At 48.6% G+C, this 26,510-nt stretch overlaps 10 protein-coding genes across 10 annotated transcripts; 5 read left to right on the forward strand and 5 right to left on the reverse strand.

Annotated features, from left to right (window-relative positions):
• Positions 1 to 116: 116 nt before the first annotated feature.
• N7496_007046 (uncharacterized protein) lies at positions 117 to 848 on the reverse strand (the record flags this gene model as incomplete). The annotated part of the gene is made up of 2 exons (XM_056699975.1): positions 117 to 430; positions 491 to 848. 2 exons carry the CDS (start codon positions 846 to 848, stop codon positions 117 to 119), a joined length of 672 nt encoding a protein of 223 aa, XP_056555388.1.
• Positions 849 to 1,120: 272 nt separating this feature from the next.
• N7496_007047 (FAD-dependent oxidoreductase) lies at positions 1,121 to 2,510 on the reverse strand (the record flags this gene model as incomplete). The annotated part of the gene is made up of 6 exons (XM_056699976.1): positions 1,121 to 1,464; positions 1,516 to 1,891; positions 1,948 to 2,051; positions 2,108 to 2,211; positions 2,272 to 2,409; positions 2,485 to 2,510. The coding sequence occupies 6 exons, from the start codon at positions 2,508 to 2,510 to the stop codon at positions 1,121 to 1,123; spliced, it is 1,092 nt and encodes a 363-aa protein (XP_056555389.1).
• A 1,391-nt stretch (positions 2,511 to 3,901) lies between these two features.
• On the forward strand, positions 3,902 to 5,555 carry N7496_007048 (uncharacterized protein; the record flags this gene model as incomplete). The annotated part of the gene is made up of 3 exons (XM_056699977.1): positions 3,902 to 4,163; positions 4,260 to 4,672; positions 4,728 to 5,555. The coding sequence occupies 3 exons, from the start codon at positions 3,902 to 3,904 to the stop codon at positions 5,553 to 5,555; spliced, it is 1,503 nt and encodes a 500-aa protein (XP_056555390.1).
• Positions 5,556 to 6,242: 687 nt separating this feature from the next.
• Positions 6,243 to 7,146, reverse strand: N7496_007049 (type 1 glutamine amidotransferase; the record flags this gene model as incomplete). Its single annotated transcript, XM_056699978.1, has 3 exons — positions 6,243 to 6,533; positions 6,610 to 6,836; positions 6,906 to 7,146. 3 exons carry the CDS (start codon positions 7,144 to 7,146, stop codon positions 6,243 to 6,245), a joined length of 759 nt encoding a protein of 252 aa, XP_056555391.1.
• Positions 7,147 to 7,752: 606 nt separating this feature from the next.
• Positions 7,753 to 9,552, forward strand: N7496_007050 (putative MFS multidrug transporter; the record flags this gene model as incomplete). Its single annotated transcript, XM_056699979.1, has 1 exon — positions 7,753 to 9,552. The coding sequence occupies one exon, from the start codon at positions 7,753 to 7,755 to the stop codon at positions 9,550 to 9,552; it is 1,800 nt and encodes a 599-aa protein (XP_056555392.1).
• Positions 9,553 to 10,435: 883 nt separating this feature from the next.
• N7496_007051 (Zn(II)2Cys6 transcription factor) lies at positions 10,436 to 12,585 on the forward strand (the record flags this gene model as incomplete). The annotated part of the gene is made up of 3 exons (XM_056699980.1): positions 10,436 to 11,206; positions 11,258 to 11,976; positions 12,039 to 12,585. 3 exons carry the CDS (start codon positions 10,436 to 10,438, stop codon positions 12,583 to 12,585), a joined length of 2,037 nt encoding a protein of 678 aa, XP_056555393.1.
• Positions 12,586 to 13,175: 590 nt separating this feature from the next.
• N7496_007052 (NAD(P)-binding protein) lies at positions 13,176 to 14,260 on the forward strand (the record flags this gene model as incomplete). The annotated part of the gene is made up of 2 exons (XM_056699981.1): positions 13,176 to 13,247; positions 13,310 to 14,260. 2 exons carry the CDS (start codon positions 13,176 to 13,178, stop codon positions 14,258 to 14,260), a joined length of 1,023 nt encoding a protein of 340 aa, XP_056555394.1.
• Positions 14,261 to 14,948: 688 nt separating this feature from the next.
• On the forward strand, positions 14,949 to 16,310 carry N7496_007053 (WD40 repeat domain-containing protein; the record flags this gene model as incomplete). The annotated part of the gene is made up of 2 exons (XM_056699982.1): positions 14,949 to 15,202; positions 15,260 to 16,310. 2 exons carry the CDS (start codon positions 14,949 to 14,951, stop codon positions 16,308 to 16,310), a joined length of 1,305 nt encoding a protein of 434 aa, XP_056555395.1.
• A 73-nt stretch (positions 16,311 to 16,383) lies between these two features.
• Positions 16,384 to 18,690, reverse strand: dbp7 (putative ATP-dependent RNA helicase; the record flags this gene model as incomplete). The annotated part of the gene is made up of 1 exon (XM_056699983.1): positions 16,384 to 18,690. The coding sequence occupies one exon, from the start codon at positions 18,688 to 18,690 to the stop codon at positions 16,384 to 16,386; it is 2,307 nt and encodes a 768-aa protein (XP_056555396.1).
• Positions 18,691 to 23,646: 4,956 nt separating this feature from the next.
• On the reverse strand, positions 23,647 to 24,671 carry N7496_007055 (uncharacterized protein; the record flags this gene model as incomplete). Its single annotated transcript, XM_056699984.1, has 3 exons — positions 23,647 to 23,669; positions 23,733 to 23,791; positions 23,845 to 24,671. 3 exons carry the CDS (start codon positions 24,669 to 24,671, stop codon positions 23,647 to 23,649), a joined length of 909 nt encoding a protein of 302 aa, XP_056555397.1.
• Between the last annotated feature and the right edge of the window lie 1,839 nt (positions 24,672 to 26,510).

The following is a 26,510-nucleotide window of genomic DNA, read 5'->3' on the forward strand; positions in this document are numbered from 1 at the left end:
TACATATAGAAGTGGGTTTTATTCTTTGTCTGTAACATTTGATCCACACTGTTATGTACAGGTGATTTCTCTTTTCTATCCTTGTAATATGCAAGGAGCTTTCCAAGATAGATATCTCACATCTCTTCAATCTCATGCTGCTTGTGCTCCAATCGAATCTCCGACAATCCATTGGCAAACATACTCATCCTCATAGGGTCCTTCTGTAGATGGTCGTATATCGCCTCTACGTCATTTCCCAATCCAATTTCCTCCGCTGTATGAAGACTCCGTGAATCTACAAACGGAGCCATGGATGGCCAGACACTTTGAACATTGTCCAGGAATAATTCTACCCCCAAGTCCCCAACTCCTTTGATCTCCTTTATTCGAGCTCGGACTTGCTCGCGATCATCATGGGCAGCCTCGAGCAGATTGTTGAGATCGCCATCTAAGGTTCGAGGTCAGTACTTGGGTCTCTGGGCAAGGCGTAGACATAAAATCTTCGTACCATATTTAACCAAAACAAAATCAGAAAGATTGCCTAGATTTGTAGCACACTGTTCACGATACCGATTATACCCGACTTGTCTCAGGAGATCAGTTCGTTCTTCCCACGAAGTTCCCGAAAGCTTGTCAATGTTGTGATAGTCGTACTCCACAAGTCCAGCGACTGTCGATTGGGACAACTCATGTGAAATAGGTCTTGACTTGACCAATGCGTCTATTACCATGGCAAGTACGGTATCTGGGGTTGGCTTCGTCCTCAGCGCCTCATCCATTGGCGTGTGGGATAGAGGTAGACTCCCGTAGGCATGGGTGACCATCTCGATCTCGTCGTCGAAATTCTGTTGGCGGTATTCAGGCATTTTGTTTGGGTGGTGTGTTAATGCTGGTATAATGGGTCAAAATGAATATGTTAAAGAGATCATTGAGATTGATAAGGCGCCAGTGGGCAAATTGATATTCGCCCAGGGTCATTGTGACGTCACATTTCCAGAATCAGTCAGCCAATGAGCTTGGTTTTTGATATCGTGTACAAAGCAGTATGCGGACAATAACATACTATTCGTGTAGAGCTGATATCTATGTACATGCATTGGCCGCTTGATGGTGTGGATGCAACGTCCCTTCAGCTCATTCAGAGCTTAGCCCGAGTCTTGTTCCGCAACACCTCCTTAACCAAAGAAACCGCAGTTTCAGCACATCCAAACGAGGCCTGATATCCAAACCCGCCATGACCGTAGTTGTGCACGATCTTGACTCCGGCAACCTCATCCTTCTCAACCCGGGGGCCACCCTCCCGCAGAGGTCGTAGGCCAACGCCGTGCCGAATAATATCCAGACCCTCGATCCCTTCGCCCTCCTTGACGAGCTGGGGCGCGATCGCGATCGCGCGTTTCATGATCCGATTAGCAAGGTTCGGGTCCGGTAGAGGGTCCCAGTTGTTCTTTTGGTACGAGCCACCGAGGATCGTGCCACCACCTAGAGAGTGTGAGCTGGGCTTCTTGTGCTATATCTGGGGATGGGTCTTACCTGCAGCACGTGTCATCATATACAATGCCTCGTCCTCTCCGTCGTCCGTCCCAGAAAGACCAATCATGGGACCCGGGTCGTTGCGAACGACGACAATCTGGCCTCGGGCGGGGAGAAGGTTCTCATCAAGAACTCCACCCAGGAACTTGGACGAAAGGCCCGTACAGTTCACGATGACATCGGCCTTTTCACCGGAGTGGTGTGCATCTGCGGCGTCGGCGATGTGCTTGAAAACGGCTCGCTTAAAGACTGCGCCGTTTTTGGTGCATTGGCCGACCAGCCATGGGAGGTAAACGGCAGTGTTGATGCAGACAGAGGTGAAGATTTGGCCGTTATCGATTTCAGGAGTCAGTTCGCTCTCCGGGAGGGTTTTGAACTGGTCAATTGTTGTCAATTTGGATACTCATGGGGATGGATCTGAATTAAGCATACGTCGGGTACCACGTCCTTGTACCAGGGATTCGGCTGCACCAATTCCGAGAACCACTTGCCAGTCGCCGTTTCCTGGTCTTTCTTTCGGTTGTAGATAAGAGCATCTGAAGAGATTGTTAGAGGAAGTTGTTCGAGTTATTGCATGATGTCAAAAACATACCGAGGAAGTGAATGCCCGCCTCGGGGTATTTCTCGGTGATCTCCTTCAGTGCGGGCCAAGTGTCTCGTTCCCATGCGTGGTGGTTACTGCCCTGCTTGCCAACCCTAGGAAAACAAAGAGTTTAGTTGATTGTCACGAAAACGATACTTGGATATTGACCATACGGCATGTAGTTGGCTCCTGCCCATGGGGAGGCATATTCAATGTCATAGTCGCCTGGCATGTGCTTCGCAAGCACTGTGATTCGATTTTCGGGATCCTGAGACAGCATGTAGGCAGTTGTCAGGCCTGAGACCCCAGCTCTGAGACGCGTTAGTTCGAGATCTAGACATGGAGATATTCGCTTTGCCTCGGCAACATTGGTGGATGTTTCTTACCCTATAACGACAATGTTGTTAGGCATGGTTGGTTTGATTATCCTTCTTTTGGCAACAGAGTGATCTTGAAAATAGATTGGAGAAGGTTCCACGCTTAATCGAGCACAGTGGAATTTGGATGACTCAAGGAGTAGTGAGAGCAAAGTACGGAGTACAAGTAGGGAGCGGGGTGAGGAGTAGATAGACTCCGCAACCGTTATCCACAATCTATTTGATAAGAGAAATGGAGTATTGGAGAGGAGTCGGGGTAAAAGCCACCATCCTGTGCAGACCCTCGCTTGGAGCTATTGATCTTGTTTTGATCAAACGCTAAGGGTTTTAATAAATTGTCAGATGAACTGTGTCAATCTAATGTATTGCTATTTCCTCCTATGCCTTCTAGCTTGAAGAATTGGATTTTTCATTACTGCTCATTATGCTGTGGGAACTGTGAATTCCAACTGTAGTTGCGTGTTTTTTACCGTGAAATTTGTGCAGACTACCTGAGTATTCTCCAGTATATTCCTATTTCATCCATACAAAGCACTTCATAGCCAAATTTCCTCGAATCTGAGATCAGGACTCGAAAACTTCCCTCGTCGAGAAACTAATGTACGGGGTCTGTATCTTAACTGCTAATTCAGGTGGCGGCCGGTGAGGCGGTGTGGAGCCAAGCCAATAAAAGCCATTAGAAACAAGAAACGCGCCAAAGTTTTTCTGGTGGAGACGCGGAGGAAAACAGGGCAAAACCGAATTTCGATACGCCTCCGCATTCTGGAGGTACGTAGCATGGATAAACGGAGCGAAAGTAGACTCTAGTTGATACATTTAGACCTAGATCAGACTTTGATCTTTCTATATCCTATATAGATCTACCTATGAAGCTCAAAATCTCCCAATTGCAGCCGGGGAAAGTTGTTTTGCAAAGGACCTTCTCCGTAAAGTCCCGCGGGTATCCATCAAGGGGTCCACCGTATCCCTAGAAATCAATGAATCACATCTTCAAAGTGATGGCTCAAAAGAGGTGGTTTTCAGGGATTGCCTAGTGAATATGGTAAATTAATCATCTTTAGAACCGATTTAAGAGTTCAAAAATCTTTCACCAAGAAAGTTGGTGCAATTGAGACGGATGAAAGAAGTTCTTTGTGGGCTCAAGTCAGCGATGTCATAGTAGGCAAAGGCTCACGTGTGACCCAATCACCGCAAGGCAGCTGCTTCACCGCCCGAACTCGGCAGTCAACTCTGGACAATTGCTGGAATTCCTTTTTCAATTCCCCCATCGCACCCGCAGGGCTTCCTTCACTCTGCGGGCTGTTTGTTGCCTGTTCCTTTTGGTTTTTGCCTATCTTGCTACTCGACTTCTGCCTGAGTTTTTCACATATCGTACTGAGCTTTTTTTAATGACGAACTCGACCCGAGCAGGGCTTTCTTTTCCATCATGTCTACCCTCACACACGGTGGCAGAATTGTGCCCATACTTACGAGTCACGAACAACACCAACAACTCGACTCCACCACCCCATCCCCCGACATGCTACTAGAACCCAATTTCCCTCAATCAACAATTGATCAACCCCCGCTGCTGGATCAGCGGGTTGACTCTGAACCCATGCGTCGGAAGAATACCCTTGATCTCTCCTGTTTGGAGATGCCTTGCTTGAAGGAACGCGGTCTCTTTGCTTTCCCAACCCAAGGAGATGGTAAGCCAAAACATTTCAAGTTGTTTGCAGTTTATTCCTGTCACAATCAAGCTGTTTCAACCCAATTCATGGCAAATCTGACGCGTCGTTTCACAGGAAATTGTCTCTACTATTCACTCTCCGATCAATTGTACGGCAACTTCGATCATGGTGACGAGATCCGCCACCATCTGGCTGACCACATGGCCAACAACAAAACGTATTTCATGCAATTTGTTGTTGCTCAAGGTGGGGAGCGTCGCCGTCCCAAGCGGGCTGCCGTCTCCGCATACGCAACTCGTTCTGCCGAAGTTGCAGCTGCGTCAGAGGAGGACAAAGAACGCCGTTTCACAGAAATGGTGGCTGCAACTCGAAAGAATGGCGAGTGGGGAAGTTCGGAGCATCTGCAGGCATTTTGCCAAGTCTATCGCGCAGACATCAATGTCTACACCATGGGTGGTATTCAGGCTTTCAGAGATGTGAATGCCTCCAGTGATGAACACCGAGATGTGGTTCATGTTGCCTTTCACGTATGCTCATTATATCTTCATTTTTATGATGAAATCTGAGACTAATCAAATGCAGGACTTCAAACATTATTCGTCTGTGCGGCCATTGGACGGCACCCACAAGGGGCTCTTTGCTAAGCCGCAGCCACAAGCCCTCGATCAGACTCCCTTGGAACCCACTGAGGTCAAACAGGACATCAAAACACACATTCTCCCTGATATTAAAGATCAGGTTACCGACACCAAGCTAATGACGCCTCCCTCATCATCCTCACCATCATCAACCCCCGAAAACCCTGAAACCCTTAACCCCGTTTCCGACACCGAGTCTTCTACCGATGGCCTTACCACCAAGGCCGCCGACCTGGCCGTTGATGTTTTCCCTCCTTGGGATATCCAGTCCATCCAGGACGGCCTTGGTGGTCGGTATGACCGGGATACCATCGTGGACATGCTGCAGAAATGCCGCGGTGACATTGACCGGGCATTCGCCGCTCTCCTCGGTGAGAACAATGACGGACAAGAGAAACCGTCAATTCCCGGCCCAAACTTCAAACCCAGTCTCCAGGCATCACGGGAATCATCTCCCTTCAGCACTGGTAGCAAGCGGTCTGCGGACGATAGTGACGACTCCGAGGACCAACCCCCGACTTCCCGACGAGGGCGTCCAAAGAAGCGGATCGTCTCTAATCTGACGCTGGGTGTCGGGATCTCTTTCCGGGACGACCAGAATGAGGTCGTCTCGCTTAATCTGCGGATGGAGGCAGATGCCGAGAAGGCAAAGAAGGCGGAGAAGGCCCAAGCCACTCCAGTCAAGGACACGGCTAGCCCCGAACCATCCGCGGCAGCCGTCACCAAGGGTCCTCGACGGAGTGGCCGGCTTTCAAAGCCCCGGCCTGCTTGAAAGAGAGAGAACAAGCTCTCACCTTTCATTTGATTTCACTTCTTTCATGCGTTCTGTGTGGATTTCTGTCTGTGTTTTCAGCGATCAACTCGTGCATTGTGATGGCGTTGGCATGGAAGCATCTGGCATATGGGATCTTTGTTTTTGTTGCTGTGGCGTATGCATGGCCTACACGGAAAACTACGGTCCGGATGGCTTGGTGGGGGCGTTTTTACTTATCTGCATGGAAGGCAGTGCCTGGTGCACTCCTTTGAATGGGCTCATGGAATGCATTTGTGGCGAAGAGTGGGAGGGTCTTTGTTCATTAGCTTAGATTAATGGTTGGTGTTGGTGCATCGGTTCTACCATTGTGTGAGCACGCTTGCTATCTTATGCTTGATGATAGCTGAATCTAATCCAGCGTCCCACCTCAGGGTGGTCGGATTGCTCTCGAATCTATTCATGTGTATCTTGTAGATTTTACCGAGTAATCCATTCATCGAGTAGGAAGCCAGAGCTACGATAATCGGTTAGTTGTAGTAGTGTATCTCCACTTCCAGGGGCTGGGTTATAGCTTTGTACGTCAGATTCCTCGTATATGTGAAAGTAACAGGTATGTATCAATCTTTCTCCACTTCCTCTTCGTTCATCTTTCAAATGCAAGGCCTATTTACGCAGCCTCCGCAAGAGCTAATCCACCCTCGCCCATTAATCTTCCAGTAGAAAGTTGAGAAAGGTCGCTCCGATAGAAACACCATCGTGTTCATTTCCAACCCTGCTCAGGGCCTCCTGCGCTTGATCTTCACTGAATACGCCCGCCTTGGTCCGATTCTTAATGATTTCGATCTCAATCTCCTCATTGAATTCGGGATGTCCTTGGACCGTTATAAAGCGACGGGGCGAGTACATGCCCTGGACAGCGCAACGTGGTGAGGATCCGAGGAGAGTCACTCCTGAGGGACACTCGGAGACAATATCCTGATGCATTTGCTGGATGTGCTGTGATTAGACAAACAGTTAGGTTGCGGCCTTTGTTTTTGACATCCCTCCAGCTTCGACCCAGCTATATACTTACGAGCTTGTCCCTTCCAAATAACTCTTTCCCCTTGACTGTCAAGTCCACTTCGCAGACAGCAGTCTCCCAGCCTTGATCACTAGGACCGACTTTCACACCGAGTGCGCGGCCCACGATCTGGTGGCCGAAGCAGATTCCGAGTAGACGGACGCGACCTTGTGCTAGGATTGACTGGGTGAATTCCACGAGTCGGTTGGTCCACGGCACGTCTTCATATGAATTATACCCTGTGATATTCTAGTATAAGCCTTCTTTCTTTTATTTAATGGATTAAACATCCCCCGGGTATGACCAACTTGAGCCACTCAGAAGCACTGCATCGATATCCTCTAGCTTCGGGTATTCCATCCTGCTCATGATGTCCCATCTTGAGATGTGGAGATCAGCTTCAGGGTCAAGACGGTCGCCATCATTAAATGTCTTCGCGCTGGATTTCAGAAGAGCCGTGAAGACTCCTCCGTATCCATGATAGCGACTGTCGGTCTCGGGGAGCGGGGTATCGCATTCTAAGACCGCGATCCGTAGTGGAGGACGCATAGTGTCGAAAGGTATATACTTGATCTATGGGCTTTAAAAATGGTACAGTACTTTAAAGGTACATGCAAAAGTAAGCAGTCGTTCACAGAACGCTGGATAGATTGAAAATTCAAATTCAAATCGCAACTGCAAGCTAAATAGACCGAAGGGCGAAGCTGACGGAGGGCGTCATGCTAGCGGTGATCCACACCAACTTTGTAACCGTATCGCCCAGGGCGCCGACCTTTTCTTTTGCCTTTTGCCACTTGCAGATTGCCGAAATCCTATTGACATGTCGGGTTAGTCGATACACCTGCATCTTGATCATTGTACATTTGCATGAATTTTGACGGCCGATCGATCCTTCATCTACCTCTCCGATCTCGCGCCTCTGCATGGAATGGTGGGGTCGACTCGGTACTTTTAGTGTTGGAAAGAGTCATTTCTCGCTCACCCGCAATTTTCTCATTTCTTCTACTCGTCACGCTTCTGATTTATTAAGGAAGGACGAGCAGCGAATCACCTACCTGCTAGGATCCCTGCATCGCTGTTACCGTCTCTACATATCGGACTTATACAGCCGCCAGCCAATCTACCCCGACTATCGGCGTTGAGGAGGCAAGAGACATGTCGGGATCGCATGCCTCGGAGGGAACTCCGCTTCTACGAGAATCCTCAACCTACCAAAGCACATCCTATCGCAGCGTGATCAACCACTCGAATGATGTGGAAACAGGTTTATCAAGTATCGAGGCCGAGAATGAAATTACTTTCCCGGTCCTGACTCAAGTCAGTTCGGCACAGCCGAGTCTGGACATCGAGCCGAGCTTGGAGCGATATCCGTCCGCAGGTTCGAGGAGAAAAAGCAATGTCTCTGCTCAAGATACACACTTGCCTTCTAAAAAGGAATCGGAATATGCCTCCCAATTCATCGGCGTATCACCCTCGCAATTCTGGGTGATTTTCTCCGGCATCTTGCTAGGCTACGTGATCGGGTTCTTCGACTCCACCTTAATTGCGTCAAGCTATCCGGTGATCACGTCGTATTTCCATGCAGCAAATTCAGCCTCTTGGCTGTCAACAGCGTTTCTTCTCACGTCCACGGCATTTATGCCCCTGTTCGGGCGAATCTCGGATGCTTTGGGCCGGAAACCAGTCTATCTGTTTTCCATTTTTATGTTCTTCGTGACTACAGCATGGTGTGGTTTGGCTCAAAGTATCGGTGGTTTCATCGCCGCTCGGGCTTTCTGTGGCCTGGGTGCTGGTGGTGTCTTCTCGATGGGCCAGGTCATTTCAAGTGATCTTGTGCGCCTCGAATATCGTGGGGTCTACCAATCATACATCAACTTGTGTCTCGGCATCGGAAGCTGTACCGGTCTCGCCTTCGGTGGTCTTCTATGTGACCGGATTGGCTGGCGGGGTGCATTTCTCATCCAATTACCTTTCATCTTTGTATACTTCATCGTTGCTGCTATGACCGTCCCGGCAGAACTTGGGATCAAATTGGTCGGGTCGGAGCGCATGACAGTGCGCCAAGTGATCCGCAACGTCGACTTGACTGGATCGTTCTTCTTGGTCTCAGCAGTCACCGCGTTGATTATGGGTTTGAACCTGGGTGGAAACATTTTCCCCTGGACTCATCCTCTGGTGATAAGCTCTCTGGTCGCGGCCGTTGTCTTGGCCATCATACTTGTGCGATATGAGCGCCATGTGCCTCTCGCAGTGCTTCCCGTGGAGCTTCTTACCAGGGAACCTCGAGCTAGTATTATCTTCGGCAACTTCTTTGGTTCGGTCTCGGTCAACACGGTGATGTTCAATGCCCCTTTGTATTTCCAAGCCGTCAAGCTTGCTACTCCCACCGACTCGGGCCTACGTCTTCTGGCTGCCTCAATTGCTGTGACTGCCTCTAGCGTGGGTACTGGATTCTTAATTACCTGGTCGAAACGTCTGAAGCCGACCATCATAATCGGCGGTATCAGCATGGTGATCGGAGGACTTTTCGCCGCTTCTATGGGTATCACCACTCCCGATGCTCTTGCCATGATCTGCGTCTCATTCTCCAGTCTCGGTCAAGGGTTCGCCTTCCCGAGCTTGATGGTCTCGATTCTGGCAACTAGTGAGCAAGACGAGCAGGCTGTCACTACCACTACCCTGGGATTGGCGCGTAATCTGGGCTCCGTGATGGGTGTGTCAATCAGCAGCTGGATTTTGCAAAATACCCTACTCTACGAACTTGAAGATAAGGTGACGGGCTCGGAAAAGGCAGAAATCATCGGTCTTGTGCGCAAGTCCATCCGTGCTATTGCTGACCTAGATCCGCTCCATCAACAACAAGGTGAGTTTATTGCTATAAGTAACCCCTGCCATCAAACTAGAAGGCTAATGATTGAACAGTCGTCGGAGCATATGCTTTGGCTCTCCGTGTAACCTTTCTTTCTGCGGCTGTTTGGGGCACTATCATGTTAGTGCTGCACTCACGGCTTCGCCTACCCAGACTGGGAAGTAAGACTTCCGAAAGTTAGAGACATATATAGACTGTATTTACCTATATTTTGTGCCTAGCATGTTGTTCGACCTTTTCTGCATTCGGTTTGGATAGAAGGGCACTGAGATGTATGTAACGTTTCAAGTTTATCACAAGGATTTTATTTGGAGATTGTGAAATACACAGTGGATATGAGGGTTCTAGTCAAGTCGAGAACGCACATATAATATCGATAGATACAATATCGACAATCCTTGCAATAATAAGGACTTTCTAATCGCTAGGTTTCTAGGTTTCTTTCTTTCAGGTGACCCACATTTTTCCCTCTTTAAACTCCGCGTTTTGATCCACCGGGTTATCGCTGGACTTCTTTAACAGCCACTGCCCCAGACTGGCATCTGTCAGATCGTGAAATTGCTGATTCATTGAAGCAATGGGCTGATAGGCTGCATCTTCTGGACTTCAAATCTCACGCCCTAACACCGCCCACCACCAGACCCCGGCCGATCTTCCTGCCTTCTCGTCGCCGGCCTGTGCGCCCTGCCGAAAAGCGAGCCAATCCCTCCCCCGGTCGCAAATTCTCTGGACTTTGCCTCATCCTCTTTAGACGCCTGTCAGTATACACATCTGGATTGTCGCCCAGAAACACCACACGCTGGAATCGAACATGGCCATTCGAGGAAATCGGTCAAGGAGATTTTGCGTACACCAAACCCCTCGATCGGCTCGGACGCCGACCACACCAATCGGCGCCGGCGACTAGATAGAGACAAAGACGGTGGTGGGAATTGTTGAAACGGGCGAGATCCCACTACGAAGACCGAGATGAATCTCACGACTCGATCGCAAGCGAAGTCACAATCGCAAGCTGCCCCCAACCCGAATGCGAAACCTTCGACACCAAGGCAGAAGACCAATTCACCCCGCCAATCAAGCGCAAACCGCAAGAAGTCCTCGGAAATAGCAGATACCAAGGCCAAACGGGTCCGGACGGGATGTTTGACCTGTCGCGAAAGGCACCTCAAGTGTGACGAGGCCTTGGGTCGGTGCCTTAATTGTCGCAAGTCGGACCGGATATGCAGACGAGGCATTCGCCTAAATTTCATCGACATTCAAACCGTTGCACCTCCACATATCATCGATCGGCCTCGAGGTACCAAGGTCACGTTTCGGGACGACTCGAGATTTATTGCATCCGAGTACGTTGGGGGCTTCGAGAGATATCCCCCGCCACAGCCAGACAGCCCCGTTGAAGAAAGGCGACAATTGCACCATGATGCTTTCAATCTTATGGGGCATGATCAGTTGGCGAGCTTGTTCCAATCGGTCGCTCACTCATTCGACCCCTCTGCCTTTGACCTCTCTCATGCAGCGGCTGTAGACTTTCTTGGTGGACAAGATGCCTGGCATCACCATGAGCCTCACCTCATGCCAGGTGACGAATTGTTACCGCACGGGACGTCTAATTTTGCACGGAAACTGGCGATGAAACAGTATAATCCATCTTCCTTGGTTGATCCTGAGCAAGTCTATCTGTTGCAGGTTTTCGTTGATGAAGTAGGATGTTGGATGGACTCACTAGATTCAATGCGATATGTAAGACCAGATATGCGTTGAAACGACGGAACGGAACTGACCGATATTTAGTTCACACAAATCTTACCATTACATGCCATCGATGAGCCGCTGTTACTCAAGGCTTTCTTTGCGTGTGGCGCTCGACATCTTTCGCTGGTCAATTCCTCGTTTGATAAAGCGAAAGCTGCGAATTACTACGACGAGGCAACTCAGGATTTGTTGAATGCTATGCATGATCCAAACCGCGATTCCGTTCTTTGTACAACAGCCGCACTGGTCCTCAGCATCTACGAGATCATGGCTCCACAACAAACACCAGGTGCGAATCATATTGCCGGTTCCAGAGCCTTGATTCGTGAATGCGGCTGGACGGCAAAAACACCCGGCCTTGGAGGAGCATCTTTCTGGATCAGTGTGGGCATGGAGCTGCTGAGCTCTCTACACTATAAATGGACACTATCTTGGAACCCCGATACATGGGGAGTAGATATGGATATGCATCAACATCCGCATCAGGTACAGCTGTTTGGGAAGACTGAAGAGCTATGGCTCCACAGGATCGTCTACATCTGTGCCAAGATTGCCAATTTCCGCATCGCTGCGCAGTCCCTGCAATCGGTGAATGGTTCTATGAATTACGCCAATGAACTTAGCGACATTTTTACGGAGTGGAGCCACTATGAGGCACTGTGTCAACAGTGGTATGAGAATGCTCCCAGATCTTTGAAACCTCTAGGCAATGTACCGCAATGGCAGACTGAGCCAAGGTCTTCGTTCTCGAGAATTTGGTAAGCTTGCATCTTCCATTTTGTCAGCTGGCCTTCACCAAGCTAATTAATCTCCACTCTAGGCTTCACAAGCGGATCGCGATTGTATCTCAACTCTTTTATCATACAGCTTGCCTACTGCTGGGCAAAGCCCATCCCTTGCAAGCCGAATTCCATCGCAAAATGCAACAGACCCACGCCCATGACATCTGCGGCATTGTCGCAAACACAAAAGACAAGGGTGTCATCAACGTATCAATACGTTGTCTTGCCATTGCTGCCGAGTGTCTAGACACCGAAGACGCACAAAAAGAAGCCCTTGCGATATTTGATGCCATTGTGAAAGATACCAGCTGGCACGCTGAGCCGATTCAGGATGAACTGAAGCAACTCTGGGGTTGGAACATTTCCCAGCCTGAAACTGTGGATCCTACCCAGATGCACAATCATCATTATGGGCTAGACCCGGCTCTACCGATTCCCAAGGGTCCGGAGTTCCCGCCTGGACTATCCAATCCCCTTCTGGACGTGGGTGACTTTTCGATGGAGAATCATCCGTACCAGGAGCACTACGTAGCTCCTCATCATCATGGGTTGGATCATCACCTGTACGGGTCTTATCTAATCTGATTCGCCGAGTCCTACCAAAGCTAGTGTTTATGTTTTGGCAAAAGTCTTCTCTTTGCAAGGTTGCGGTGTAGTTTTCATTGTGTACACGTTTATATACCCCGATACGAAATGAATGATAGTATGATCAAGAAATTAACGCGAAGCTCCCACGTCCCATGAACCCGCCAGTGTAACACCTTATCAAGGATATACCACGTCAATAAGTCTAGGACTGATCTTTCTACGGTGAATGAGGATGTGATCTACTTTGACGGGGTCAATGTGCATGGTAATTCTGGGCCGGAAAGGCCAACGGCCCGGAGTTTAGCAATTAACACCGACCGCATGTATTAAGACCGTTATGTCCACAGCGAGGATCTCAAGAGTGAGCCAAGATTCCTCATATTGCATGTTGAGATTGAAGAGACTGTAAAAGGATAGATTTTCCCCGTCATGTTTGTTGGGGAGGGCATCGATTCATTATATGGACCGCAGACAGACCCCGAGTTGAGTTAAATGTAACGCCTTTTACTATCTCAGAAGCATACCGACATCCAGCTATAATCATCAATCCACATCCCACCCCTCTTTATGATTCAAAACGATTCATCATGGCAAGCAAGTATGCAAGTAGTCAGCCCGAGGGATTCACCAACAGAATTGAAAAAGTGGCCATTGTTGGGGTACGTCAATCCTCTTTCTTAGACAATCCATAAGCCACAACTCATGCTCAAGTTCAATACAGGCAGGTGGTTCAATAGGAAAGCACCTTACAGAGGCATTAATCAAGACCGGCAAGCACACGATTACCGCCATCGCACGTCCAAAGAGCACGAGCAAACTTCCAGAAGGCCTTAACATCGTCCATGTCGATTACAGCGGCGACGACGATGCCGCGCTAGTCGAAGCACTACAGGGACAACAAGCGCTAATAATCACAATGTCTGTAACTGCCTCAAGAGGAACAGTCAACAAACTCGTGTGCGCCGCAGCAAAGGCTGGTGTACCTTACATTCTGCCTAACTGGTTCGGCCACGACGACGCCAACAACTCGCTATGTGACGATAGCATGCTCAGCGCCAACCGCGACAGCATCCTTGCCGAGTTCAGTGCCCTGAAGTCAATCTCCTATATCTTCTTGGTGTGCAATTTCTGGTACGAATTTAGTCTGGGCGGGGGACCTGATCGATTCGGCTTCGATTTTAAAAATCGCTCCTTCATACAATTCGATGAACACGACGTGGTCTTTAATACAACTACATGGCCCCAGTGTGGTCGAGCTATCGCTAGTCTTCTCAGTCTGAAGGAGTTTCCTGATGATGAAAGTGATAAGTCGCCTACACTCTCGCAGTTTGCTAATAGTTCCGTTTACATTTCGAGTTTCCGGGTGAGCCAGCGTGATATGTGGGAAAGCGTTAAGCGTGTTACTGATACTACCGATTCTGACTGGACCATTACGCATGAATCTGTAATACAGCGCTGGAAGGAGAGTCGTGCTGCCGTGGAAAAGGGTGATTTTGCTGTGTTTCCCAGGATGTTATACAGTCGCATGTTCTTTCCTACTGCCGATGGTGATTATCAATCGCGTCTTGAGTTGCATAATGACTTGCTTGGTCTGCCGATTGAGGATTTGGATGAGTTTACAGCTATTGCGATGAAAATGGGAATGAATTATGAGGTTGTGAAAGGGCATTAGACAAGGGACGAGAGATATTTAGACGATTGCAGGGAACAAGCTACAGGGGATGCCTAGGACTTTCCTGTTGAGACGTTTTTATGACAATTTTACTCCTTTGAACCTTATATGATATGTTATAGACGTAATTTAGGAAGGCTATTGATGCTATTAGAGGCATTAGACGATGTAGTCTGGTATCTCATTCTATCTTTTTTGGTCTGATACGTGGTTATCTAACATTCTGGTTCAATATGCATAAAATCCCCTCCAGCCAATAGCAAGCCGGGCTTATGGTCTAGTTGGTATGATACTCCCTTCGCATGGACATCCAGTCTGAATGAGATTGGGAGTGGCCCGGGGTTCGATTCCCCGTGAGTCCACTGACTTTTTGCCCCTGTCATAGGGTCTAAAGTGGGGGCTTTTGGTATGTCGAGTCTGGTATAGGTTGCAGGTGAATCAGGTTAGGATTTATTTCTGTTTATAGGTTGATGAGGACATAGATAGGTTGTTCATAAACTATTAACTGTGAATCACAGCGACATAAGAAACTAATTGATTGTTACTGTTTATTAACAGTTTGGGTGACGTTTAGGCGGTGCGGAGTCTTCCCGCGGCTTGCCTAGAACCTAGAAGGTATTTCCTCTCCATCAGGTACATCGTGCCAAACATACACATTCCGCCTCAAAGACAGACAGCCTCGCCGGGTATGGCTAGCACATCTAGTCAGGTCCAGCAGTCTCCGGCTACCCCAATTTACATTTTACGGGGACATGCTGCCCCAATCCATGCATTACACGTCTTCGAGGCGAACCTGCGACTGGTGTCTGGAGATGCTGATGGCTGGGTGGTCATCTGGGATCTGGTTACCAAACGACCTGTGACCGTCTGGAAAGCGCACGCGGGGGCTGTACTGGAAGTGAAAGGCTTCAGTCTTAGCACTGGTGTGACAGAGATTTATACGTAAGATCTTGGGACCGGTGGGATTTAGCAAGGCCAGCAAGCTAACGTGACAGATAGGCATGGTCGGGACCACAAACTCTGTGTCTGGAAGATTCGAACAGAAGACGAGGCCTTTCTTGATAAGACTCTCCCAGTTGACCTTGCGCAGTCGACTGCCTCCGAGAAAGGGACGCAGCCATGGCTGCTCCATTCTCTGTCTGTGAATGCGCTCAACTTTTGCGCTTTCTCAATGACATTCATCGAGACGCCTGAGATCAAGCCCTCAGAAAGCGCTCAAGAATCAATAAGTGCTACTCGACAGAATGTTCTTTTTGCCGTGCCCAATGCGCTCGACTCTGGAGGAATCGATATTTTCCACCTCCCGTCCGAGCGTCGCTTGACTACGATCAAATCAGATCCCTCGGTCAAAACTGGAATGCTGATGGCAGTCAGTATCTTTATTTCCCCGTCTGGGGATATCTTCGTTGCATCCGCGTTTGAAGACGGGCAAGTCATGGTATTCATGCACAAAGGCCCTCTCAACGCAGCCAGCTCCGAGCTCGGCAATATCAACTCCAACCCATGGAAGTGGAATAAACTCTACGCCAGTCGCCCTCATAGCCAACCGGTTCTATCACTTGACGTGTCTCCGTTGCATGACTATTTTATCTCCTCGTCTGCCGATGCCCTGCTCATCAAACACCCAATTCCTAGCACCGGCTCCGCGGGTTTTATCCCCGCTGGAAATTATACAGAAGAAAAAGCTTTAAAAACAGTGAATACAAAACATTCGGGTCAGCAGGGACTTCGGATTCGGAGTGATGGGAAGGTCTTTGCGACTGCTGGCTGGGACAGCAGGGTGAGAGTTTACTCTGGCAAGACGATGAAGGAGCTGGCCGTGCTTAAATGGCATAAGGAAGGATGCTACGCTGTTGCTTTCGGGGAGGTAGACCCTCCAATCTCTGACTCCGCATCTCAGACCGTCAAGGAACGCTCGAGTGGTCAAGAAGAAGTACCGAAAAGATCAATCGCGGCTGTGCACCAGCAGCGATTCCAAAAGATACAACAAACTCATTGGCTCGTGGCAGGTTCCAAGGATGGCAAGATTTCATTATGGGATATCTACTGAAACAAATGCTAATGCTCTTGTACAATGATAATAATGCATCGCCTAGCAAAGAAAGAATAAACAATTATAAAAATCAAGCCAGGTTAAATTCACTGGCACCACCACCCATATGCTCCTTCATCTTGGCCCTCATCTTGCGAGCAGCCTCACGTGCAGCTTCGTCCATGTTAGAGGCCGCTGTAGAATCATCTCCAGCCTTCCTCTTGCCCAAAGCGGCACCACGGCCGGCCTTGAAGTCCTTCTTCGTCTCTTCCTTTCCAGGACGAAGACCGGGAACATTGATCTTTCCAGGCCGGTCGCGCAGAGCGAAACTCTTCGCAAGATGGCCCAGATGAAGCTCTTTGATGTTGAACATGCTCCGCTCGGCGGCAATGTGAGTTGCATAGGCGCGGACGTGCGATTGGAAGGCACGGCGGGCCATTTCAAGGTATTCTGGATTCTCCAGAGCCCAACGTTCAACATCCATTTGCCAATCAGTGGCCTTTTCTTCCCAGTTCTTCGAGCTGGATTCGGAATTTCCACCGAAGCCGCGCTTCAAGATCTCAGTCGCATCTGTTCGGGTGAGAGCCTTGCCACCGTCGCGATAGCCACGCTTGAGAACCTCGACGTAGTTCTCTTCGCAGCCGGGCTGGAGGAAAATCAGAGCTCGTCCGTCACGTCCTAGACGTGCGGTACGACCGATACGATGTGTGTGGTCGTCGGCACTGAAGGCGGGGTCATACTCGATGACCAAGTCGACATTGGGCAAGTCCAAACCACGAGCAGCCACATCAGTACAGACCATGACCGAAGCAGTTTTGCTGTTGGCGAATGAGTTGAGGGTGAATGTTCGAATATGTTGAGGCAGAGAGCCGTGGAGTCGGTGGAGAGTGACTGGGTTCGCTGGGTTCGAGAAGGCCGATCCAGGAGCGATAGTACCGTGTGGTGATAGTTCTGCCCGTTCCTTTTCTTTCTCCTTTTTCACTTCATCGTCCTCTTCATCCTCATTCTCATCGTCACCATCATCATCCTTTTTGTGTCCTCTTTCACCGTGCTTCCTTGAGAAAACTTCGAAGAGGAAGTCGACCTCGTCTGCACAAGAGACAAAAACAATAGCTTTCATCACAGAGCCCTTGCGAATGAAGGTCCGCTTAAGATATGCTGTCAACGATACTAGACGCAACTTGGCGGCCACGATCGCGTATGACTGCTTCAGCTGAGCGGGTACGCGGAATGAGTCTTCTTCGTCCTTGTTCGCATTCCGAGCTTTCTCGTCTTCGTCCTCGGGGTCGGCCTTGATATGCACAGCATCCTTCAAACTAATCTCTCCCAATCGCTGCACATTCATCTTCAGTGTCGCAGAGCACAGAATTGTCGTTCTCCTCGTCGGCACATTGGGCACACGGCTCGGTCGTTGTCTCGCGTCTAGTTTCTGGACAATGCCTTGTAGTTCCTCCTCGAAACCCATATCCATCAAGCGATCACCTTCGTCCAAAACCAGCCATCGAACATTGCTCACATCCAGGGCTTGAGTATTATCCAAGTGATCCACCAAGCGACCGGGTGTGGCCACGAGGATATTCAAACCTTTACGCAGGCGTGCCTTTTCTGACTTTTTCTTCTCACCACCGATGACGGTACCAGCTACAAGCCAGGTGGCACAGCGGAGAAGGTTTTCCAACACGACCGAGATCTGCTTGCACAGCTCACGAGTAGGGGCGAGCACAATTGCAAACAAACCACTGTCACGACTGACGCCAGCCTCCTTGGTGGCCTTGGAAAGGGCCATGATCCTTTGTACCAGGGGGAGAAGGTAGGCCAAGGTTTTGCCTGAACCGGTCTCGGCTTGAATAAAAGCATCACTTTCTTCCTTGAGTAGTTGTGTGACCGAGGCTTTCTGGATCGCTGTGGGTGCCTTAAGTTCGAGCTTGGTGAGCAGATGGGCGGCCAGACTCGGCGACAAGCCCAAGTTCGTAAACGTATCGATCCCATCGATCAGGGGCGCATTGGTAGGTTTCGCTTCCTCGATGGGCTCTTCATTTCGAGGCTCTTCGGCATTTTGTGGTTCCGGGTTGCTGGTGAAAAGAGACGATACAAAGTGGCGGGGATCTCGCTGGGACGGTTGCTGCTGGGATCGGGGTCGACGGTCGCGACCGCCAGCATCTTCAAAATCGCCGGAGTCGGTCCTTTGTCGCTTCGCAGGCCTCGTGCCAGAAATCGCAATCTTGTTCGGGTTCTTCGATTCGTGATTCTTGCTGCTACCATCACCAGGCTTGGGACGGTGTTGAGAGCGCTTTTTCGCTGAGAGACGGTCCCGCCATGTCCCTCCTTTGAACTTCGCCTCCGGTTTGATCACGGAGTCGTTGATGGCGAAATTCAAAAGCATGCCATCATCAGCCATGGCGATAGATATTCCCGGCGAGCGGGTGAGATTTCAAGAAAGATAAAATACTTGAGATCTTTGTTTGGTTGCTTGAGAGACGGAGCTTTGCGATCGAGACTTTTTTTTTCTCCGCCGCCAAGAGACCCGCCTGGAATTTTTTCGGGGTAAGGCTGTTCCCCCCATCATATTTCCCTGTCGCACCCTAAATATTGGATAGATTTAACCATTTTAGACTAATTAGGCTGTTATAGAAGAAGATTATATCGTTAATAAACTTAATATATCCTGCCTAGTACCTAGTTTACTATATAAATCGTGACGCGCGAAATTTCCCACGTGATATTCTAGCTTGCTTACTTAGCCATATCTTAGGTAACTAAGTTAACTAACGTAATTCCCGCCCGTTCCGAACACCTAACCCCATTAGACTACTTCAAAATCGATTATCTCAACCAACTCCTATTGATTTAACTAGATATAGCGATTTTTACATACGTTGATTCTGTGACCAATCTCCCTGCACCCACTACACCTAGGCGGAGCCCTAGCTGCTGGCCTAGTTGGCTGACTAGGCAATTCGACCTCTGCATGCGAATCTACCCCATCATCTTCCTCTGGCTGGTTTAGCTGCTTAGCTAGCTGTATAGCCTCTTTAATGGTTAAACCCTCTGCGCAGGGTATCCTCCTAGTTGACCGATTGCGCTTTTTGATCATCTTCTCACTCGCTATACGTAGATTCGCATTATCCTCTGCTAGTAAAGCACCGCTGTGTAGCGCTAGCTGGAATCCCTTGATCATCTGGTCTAAGATCTTTTTTGATGGGCTCGGAGGGCTATTTGACCGCCGTTTCAGTAGATCTTTTAACATAGAAGCTTGCTTGAATAGCTGAGCGGCGGTTCTAGGCGTTTGTGGTGTGAATTCGCTAGATCTACTGCTTGGACGGCTGCTTGGTGGTGTCGGTGTTCGTAGAGAGATATTAAGCTTGTTAAGCACTCTCTCGGCATCTAATGGTACTAGACCACTAGCTGCGAAGCTATTCTTGATAGTGGGATTGGCTGATTGGAAGGCTTCTAGCCGTGCGTGTTGGTAATCCACTAAGAAATCGTGCTTGTCGATATGGTTATATCCTCTACGCGCAAGATCGCTAACGAAGCGACCGTACGCGCGCTTAACCACTGCAAAACACCCAACATCTAGTGGTTGTAGTAGATGCGATGAATGCGCAGGCATATAAAGAGGTATAATATCGTTTTCTGTGCAGATTTGGTCGAATTGGGGCGTGAGATGGCTACCATAACCATCAAGAATCAATAGTCGAAATCGCCCACGTACACGCGAATTCGTATGGGGGATAAAGTGCTTTTGTAACCAGCGTAGACCAATCTCATCGGTAGTCCAGCCATTCTTTGAGACCTCGATTCGCCAGTCTTTCGGTAGGGTTTCGTTAAACCATCCTTCAATAGCTACTTTGCCTTTAAAGATAATACATAGCGGTAGCGAATAGCCATCTGAGCAGATTGCTTCGATCGCAGTAACCCATTCGCGATTTCCTGGTTGTAGAAGAGATCTCCGACCGTAGTATTCAGCCCTTGTGACTACTTTCTGCGAAGATATAAGGCCCATTGCAAAGCCTATCTCATCAAAGTTGTAGATATCCTCCGGTTGTATACCGTTCTCATTAATCACGCTTTGTACGGTCGCGAACCACTGCCGAATTGATTTCGGGTCTTCGTTTAGGGCTCTTTGGTAATCGTATCTTCGCGAGAAGCGTGTACGAAGCTCAGGGCGGCAGTTAATAAAGGTAGATAGCCAATTCTTACCAACGGTAGTTGGTAGCTAGTTACCACGCGCAGCCAGTAGGATATTAGCCATTTCTCCCACAGTTGCTGGTCTAGGCGCTACTCCACGTGAATCCATAGAGATTATCCATTCAACAAGCGAATTCTCTTCCAATTCGGTCAGTTTATGGCCTGATGGACGAGAATCAACGCGAGATAATTGGCCGTGTACGCGGTGGTGTAGGGTAGTAAGCGGAATTTCGTATAGCTTCGCTGCTGCGCGTAGAGATTTGATTCGGCCATTTTGAAGATCACTAAGGGCTAATAAGATCTTGCCCTCTTGATTGGCTAATTTCTGCCTAGATTCAGGGCGTATTGGTGTCATGGTAGGTGGTTGAATTAGGTAGATGGGTAGAGGGACGCGATTTTGAAAAGGGTGTTCGGAACGGGCGGGTGTTCGGGACGGGCGGGAATTACGTTAACGTAATTCACGGCCGACCGGGTCACACGGGCGTTCGGGTCACCCAAAAACATATACTAAATTGGATAAATTACATCTTTATATCTCAACAACAATATATATTAAAGATAACATATTAAGGATATATAAACTGGAGAGTATAAATAGACTACTTATAGAGTAAGAAAAGCTAAATTTAAGTAGTGCGAGACATATATATATTTGAATCTGAAACATCAAAATTACGCTGTATTTTATGGTAAAGCATTAAAATAATAGTGTGAACGGCCTAAGATTCTATATACTATATTCTTATGCCTATAATAAGATATATTCTAAAAATTAGTAATACTGAATTAGTGGTGGTTAAAATATAGAGGAATCAAAATATAGCATATTCTATGTATTCTGGGGTGACCCGGACGGCCGTGGGACCTGGACGGCCGTGAATTACGTTAACTAGGTTAGTTAGTTAACTAACTTAACTAACTTAGTTACACTAACTACCACACCCTCTGAGACGAAAAGGTTATCTACGTACCGGATTTTCTATGCCACGGCTTAGCCTACCCGTTCCGTTTTAGTGCTCAGACCCTCGCCACTTTTGCTCACTGAGTAGAAGTGAGCATGCCTCTGATCTCACTGATCTGCTCACTGAGCGCTCTGATTTGCTCACTGAGTACAACCTGAGCGTCAGGAACCTCAATAAAACGCAACATGCTAGCGCCATCCACGTGAAACCCTCGTTCTTTAGTTTACCCCTACTCTCCCATCCAAAAAGCATTGGCATCAATAACTTGACGTTTCATTTTGGTATATTGCTGGTATTCATTGTGTCTCGATAGAGCCTAATAGCTAATCACTCAATCAGCTCATTAATTAAACTGTATGCTCCAGGGAACCCTTGCCTGCTGATTCTATGGTCTCTTGGATAGGCATGGAGGGAGTGCCAATTCTAGGACTACCGGGAGACCTAAAATCTTACCCTGAGTAAGGCTCTACTAAGAAAATAATATTCTGTATATAATGGCGCAGTATAGCTTCTCTCTATATCAAGCACGCGCACCGGGACGTACATTTGACGAACCGCCAGATCCCCTAGGCCGAGAAGCCCCTAAAAGAGATTACTCCTAGGTACCTACAGGATAATTGATTGATTAATCTATTAATTTGTAGATTGTTCTACCCGGGGAATCCACTGGATATTCCTGGGAGCCTATCGGACTACATACTATTCTGTGGACGCGTGTAAGCTGTCTTCACCAATTCGCTCACAATCATAATTATCTAGATTTCTAGGAGCCTGAAACGTAGGTGGTACTCCTGTCTCAATGGACCGTTCTCAAAGTCCACACATTTCAGAGACTGTTGTCTTTTCTCATTTCACCAGGTCGAAAACCCCAGGTACGGTGTTCGTTCGATGTCGTTAGCACTTATGGAAGATGCACTCCGTTCATTGTATAAGATGGTTGCGATACTTAATACTGTAACTAGGTTTTTCTTTTCTTTCATTCTATTTGCTATAGGCCGGACGAATGATTGCGAGCTTACTTGTGGTAGTGAAGTATCTTCGGCTCAAAGAGCCGTTGCTTTCGCAGTGGCTCTCTATTTCGGGATCAAAGTTCAACTGTCGCCTGGTGCTAAATTTTGATCTGAGTGACTGAGATTGGAGACTGTTCCTTCATAAAGCAGCCCCTCCTCCCCCACCCCCTTCCCCTTATAAAAAGCAAACTTTTCCCGCAACTGCACATAGCAGAACAGATCAGAAATGTTTACACCCTTGAATATGTCTCAACAGTACCCAGAAATACCGCCCCATCGATCATTTCCATTCATCCCTCCATACATACCTCTATCATTCGCAATCCGGAAACGATAATTCGGTGTTGACGCGACTCAGCCAGGGCCAAAGCGATTAAAATATATCCCCATCATGCTCCCCAAGCGGAGATTCTGGCGAATAGTAATGGGTCTGGAATGGGAAGGCTTGAGGCTCCTGTCCAGACGATCGAATCCATGCTTGGCTTAAATAGCGATTCCAAGGGTGATCGAGGCTATAATGTACACAAAATGCAGCGTGCGATTCAAGATACATGCAGCATGCTCGCGGTCCTGTGTGTACATGCTATGTGCTTGAACAATCACAATTCTCGATGATTTTGAGTAGGTGCAAACAGCGCCGGTCGCTCGCAGAAGACTGTAATCGTGTGGAACCGGCGGTATCACAAGCAAGTCCAACGGCTGAGTTTGATTTATTAGATTCTAGTCAGCTTCAGTCGACGATCAAATACTTGCCATTCAACACTACAGTACCGAGAATCCAGTCCTCTCTCAGAGGCAGATGAAGGCTTTTCTTTATCGTCATATCAATATGAAAAGGTAGATGGAACCAGAGCAGGCTTCTGGGAATTTCCGATTCGGTGACTTGAAACCAGAATGAAATGTTTCGTGATTTTGATCGTGCATTTATGATCAAATGAAGGAATATGCATACGCTCAAGTTGAGCTGTGCTCAAAGCTGTAAACTTGCATTTTCATTTCTTTTTATTTAAAATCACAAAACAGTATCAATTTAGGTTAGCATCAAAAGGTAAAGTAGAAAAGGACAGAGTAAGTTTGAAATCAGATCCAGATCAGAGTGCCCAAATCGATCCATAAAGCCACCCTTCAGAGCATGTTGGAATCGCCTTGGCTAGGCCTTCCCCCTTCCCCCCACTTACAGATGAATGCGGACCATTAGCATGTCTTGATTGGCTCAGCTGGAGCACCATCAGCAACAATACTTGCGCGATAGAGAGCTTGGGAAAAGTAGAACGACTTACGGCAGCCGTGGGGCTTAAACTCCTGCTTGGCCCATCCTTTCGGAGTTTTGTACCAGTCCCTTTTGAATCTGGTCAGCGCAAGTTTTTACGTTTTGAAGTCCATGTCGCTCACTTATGTTTGCAGAGAGACTGGAATTGATCTCCAGACTGAGCTTTCTCAAGACGACGGCTGAAACGAGTCGGGTGTTTGTAGTAGAAGAATGGCTTGGAGATCTTGCAGTCAGAGCCACCAGCGCCTGCGCCAGCGCCAGCGCCAGAGCCACCACCAGCAGCGGCTGAAGCGGCGGCGGCAGCGACTTCCTTTCCGCCTTTACCAGCAGAAGCGGCGGCGGCAGCGGCAGCCGCAGCCGCATTTCCTCCGCTACCAGAGGCAGAAGCAGCCGCTGCAGCAGCCGCTGCGACGTCCTTACCACTACCACCCGCAGTAGCGACTGAAACAGCAACAGAGACGGTGACAACTTCCCCTCCACTGCCACCAGCAGACGCGGCGGCAGCGGCAGCGACAGCAGCAGCAGCTCCTCCGTTTCCTCCAGCTGAAGCGGCAGCGGCGGCGGCGGCAGCGACAGCTCCTCCGTCACCTCCAGAGGAGGCAGCAGCAGCAGCAGCGGCGGCGGCGGCTACATTCGCTCCACTACCCCCAGCAGTGGCGGCAGCGGCAGCGGCAGCAGCGGCGGCACCCCCTCCCTTACCTCCACCAGAGGCGGCGGCAGCAGCAGCAGCAGCGGCAGCAGCATCCTTTGCAGTACCACCAGAAGCGGCGACGGCAGCAGCGGCAGCAGCAACACTGCCCGGCACCCCCGGAATAGACGTAGGGGCAGGGTTCTTCATTCTCTCTTCCAGAGAAAGGTCGGTACCTGGGGTTACCTCAATTGGGGCTGCTACTGCTAAGTGCGTAGCAACTTGGAGCAGCACAGTGAGGATATAGAGCACACACTTCATATTGAAAGATGCAGGTGTTATGCAAAGATGATTCGATAAAACCTTTGCTTTTTCGAATCCAAATCGACACAGAAAGATTATCTGCGCAGCTTTTATGTTGGCTAGTGGCGATATTTCTTAGCTCTGCGCCGCTAGTTTCGATCGCAAGGTTTCTATCGCCCGATGCACAGAACCAAAAAAGATTCTAAAATAAGATCGCTGCGACATCCAGTGAGTTCTTGGCTTCGAACATGACATTCAATACAGATGCCTCGTGAACTTGAAGGCTCCTCTGGGGTTCTGAGCCATAGGTCATGTTTCTAAGAAAGATACTTGTTTCAACAGATTCTAGCCCTTAGAATTGTTATGGGGCTCACGTTATACCACAAACAGTAATTAGTGGCGTCTGGGTCGAAGACAGAAAATATCTATTTATATCAATCTGAACTCTAGGTTTACAAAACACATCAAGCCATCAGCGAACATCTCGTTTTCGCTTCAAAAATGTCCAATATATGATGACCAGACAGCAAAGGCCCGGCCTAGGTGGCTTTTCGCGGCTGAGATCAATTCCATGGGCTAGTGAGGCTGGGGGGGTTGGACAGTAGGCTTGAATCAATCCATACCTTCTACTCATGAGCCCCCCGGGAATTCCAGCACATTTGTATGCATTAGGAATATCGAGACTGGACTGGAATACTCCGACTTTGGCCAATACGATCACGCATATGATGCACCAAACCCCGCAAATGCCAATGTGTTTGATTTGGTTAATGATCCTAGAGGCCGATCTATATCATGGAAGCTCAATCATGAGTGCAGCTGAGCGGGTGCTCCCATGGTGCCGCGCCGCGGGGTGTAAGTTCATCAAGAAGTTTCAATCCTATTTTTAGTGATATTCGCCAGTTGATCTATCTGGCTTGGAATTTCCCGGACACCCATAAGTGGGCATGGCGACTAGTAAGTAGCCCCCTGAGAGTAGAAAGGAGGTAGCCCTGATTAGCAGGTCGCCAGTGTGGTCGGGACCTCCACTGTGCGGGCTCTATAGTGCGGGAATACAGAATCATAATGAGACGTGGATCATAAGTCGGCTCATGGTGAAGTCGATTGTGGCAATCCGCCGATCAGTCTAGATCGGATTGAACTTTGCCAAGCCTTCTTCTTTGGGGAAGTGGGTTAAGTGAACTCCGGTTCGAGCTTCATCAGATCATGTTGGCGTTTGGCAAGTCTTGGCATGATCTTTCTCACTTTCTAACCCAACATACCATGAACGTTCTGCAATTAACACCTTTATCAGAGGGCTTCTTAATTTAGAAAAAAAGGAAATCCTGATTCCTACAAATTTTAGACAGTGAGAAATCTATGGAACCACGGGCTATGAAAGATCTGAGCCCTAATACGATTTAACAGTAGTTCTGTGCAGTAGTCACGGCCGGCGTGGTGGAGCCAAAATTAAGAGCATAGCCCGTCAGCTTCAAGGCTACATAGACATCGCCTGGACCATTTGGTGTACTTTATTTGCGCTGGTCCTGCGGGTGTCACTATAATTAAGTTGAATTAACGGAATAGGAAATGCTGCAGTCATGTGACTTACCGCCCGTTATTCCCTTTCTCTTTGCTTCCATAGCCTAAATACTAGTAGCTTCTTCATCGGTGTTACGCGGTGCCTGCAGGTGGTACTAGCAGATACGACACCGACAACTTCCGCCATGTCAAATTATAGTGATATCGGTTTCCTTTGAGTCAGGAGGAGAGAAGAGGGCGGGGAGAAGCTCACTCTTTTTCAGTGACGCGTGGGCGAAGAGGATACAAAGGCAAGTGTCACGCAAGAAACAGTCATATATCAAAAATTAATCTAGT

The sequence above is a fragment of the Penicillium cataractarum genome (assembly GCF_028827025.1).
Source record: "Penicillium cataractarum strain IBT 29864 chromosome Unknown utg000005l, whole genome shotgun sequence".
Taxonomy (NCBI): domain Eukaryota; kingdom Fungi; phylum Ascomycota; class Eurotiomycetes; order Eurotiales; family Aspergillaceae; genus Penicillium; species Penicillium cataractarum.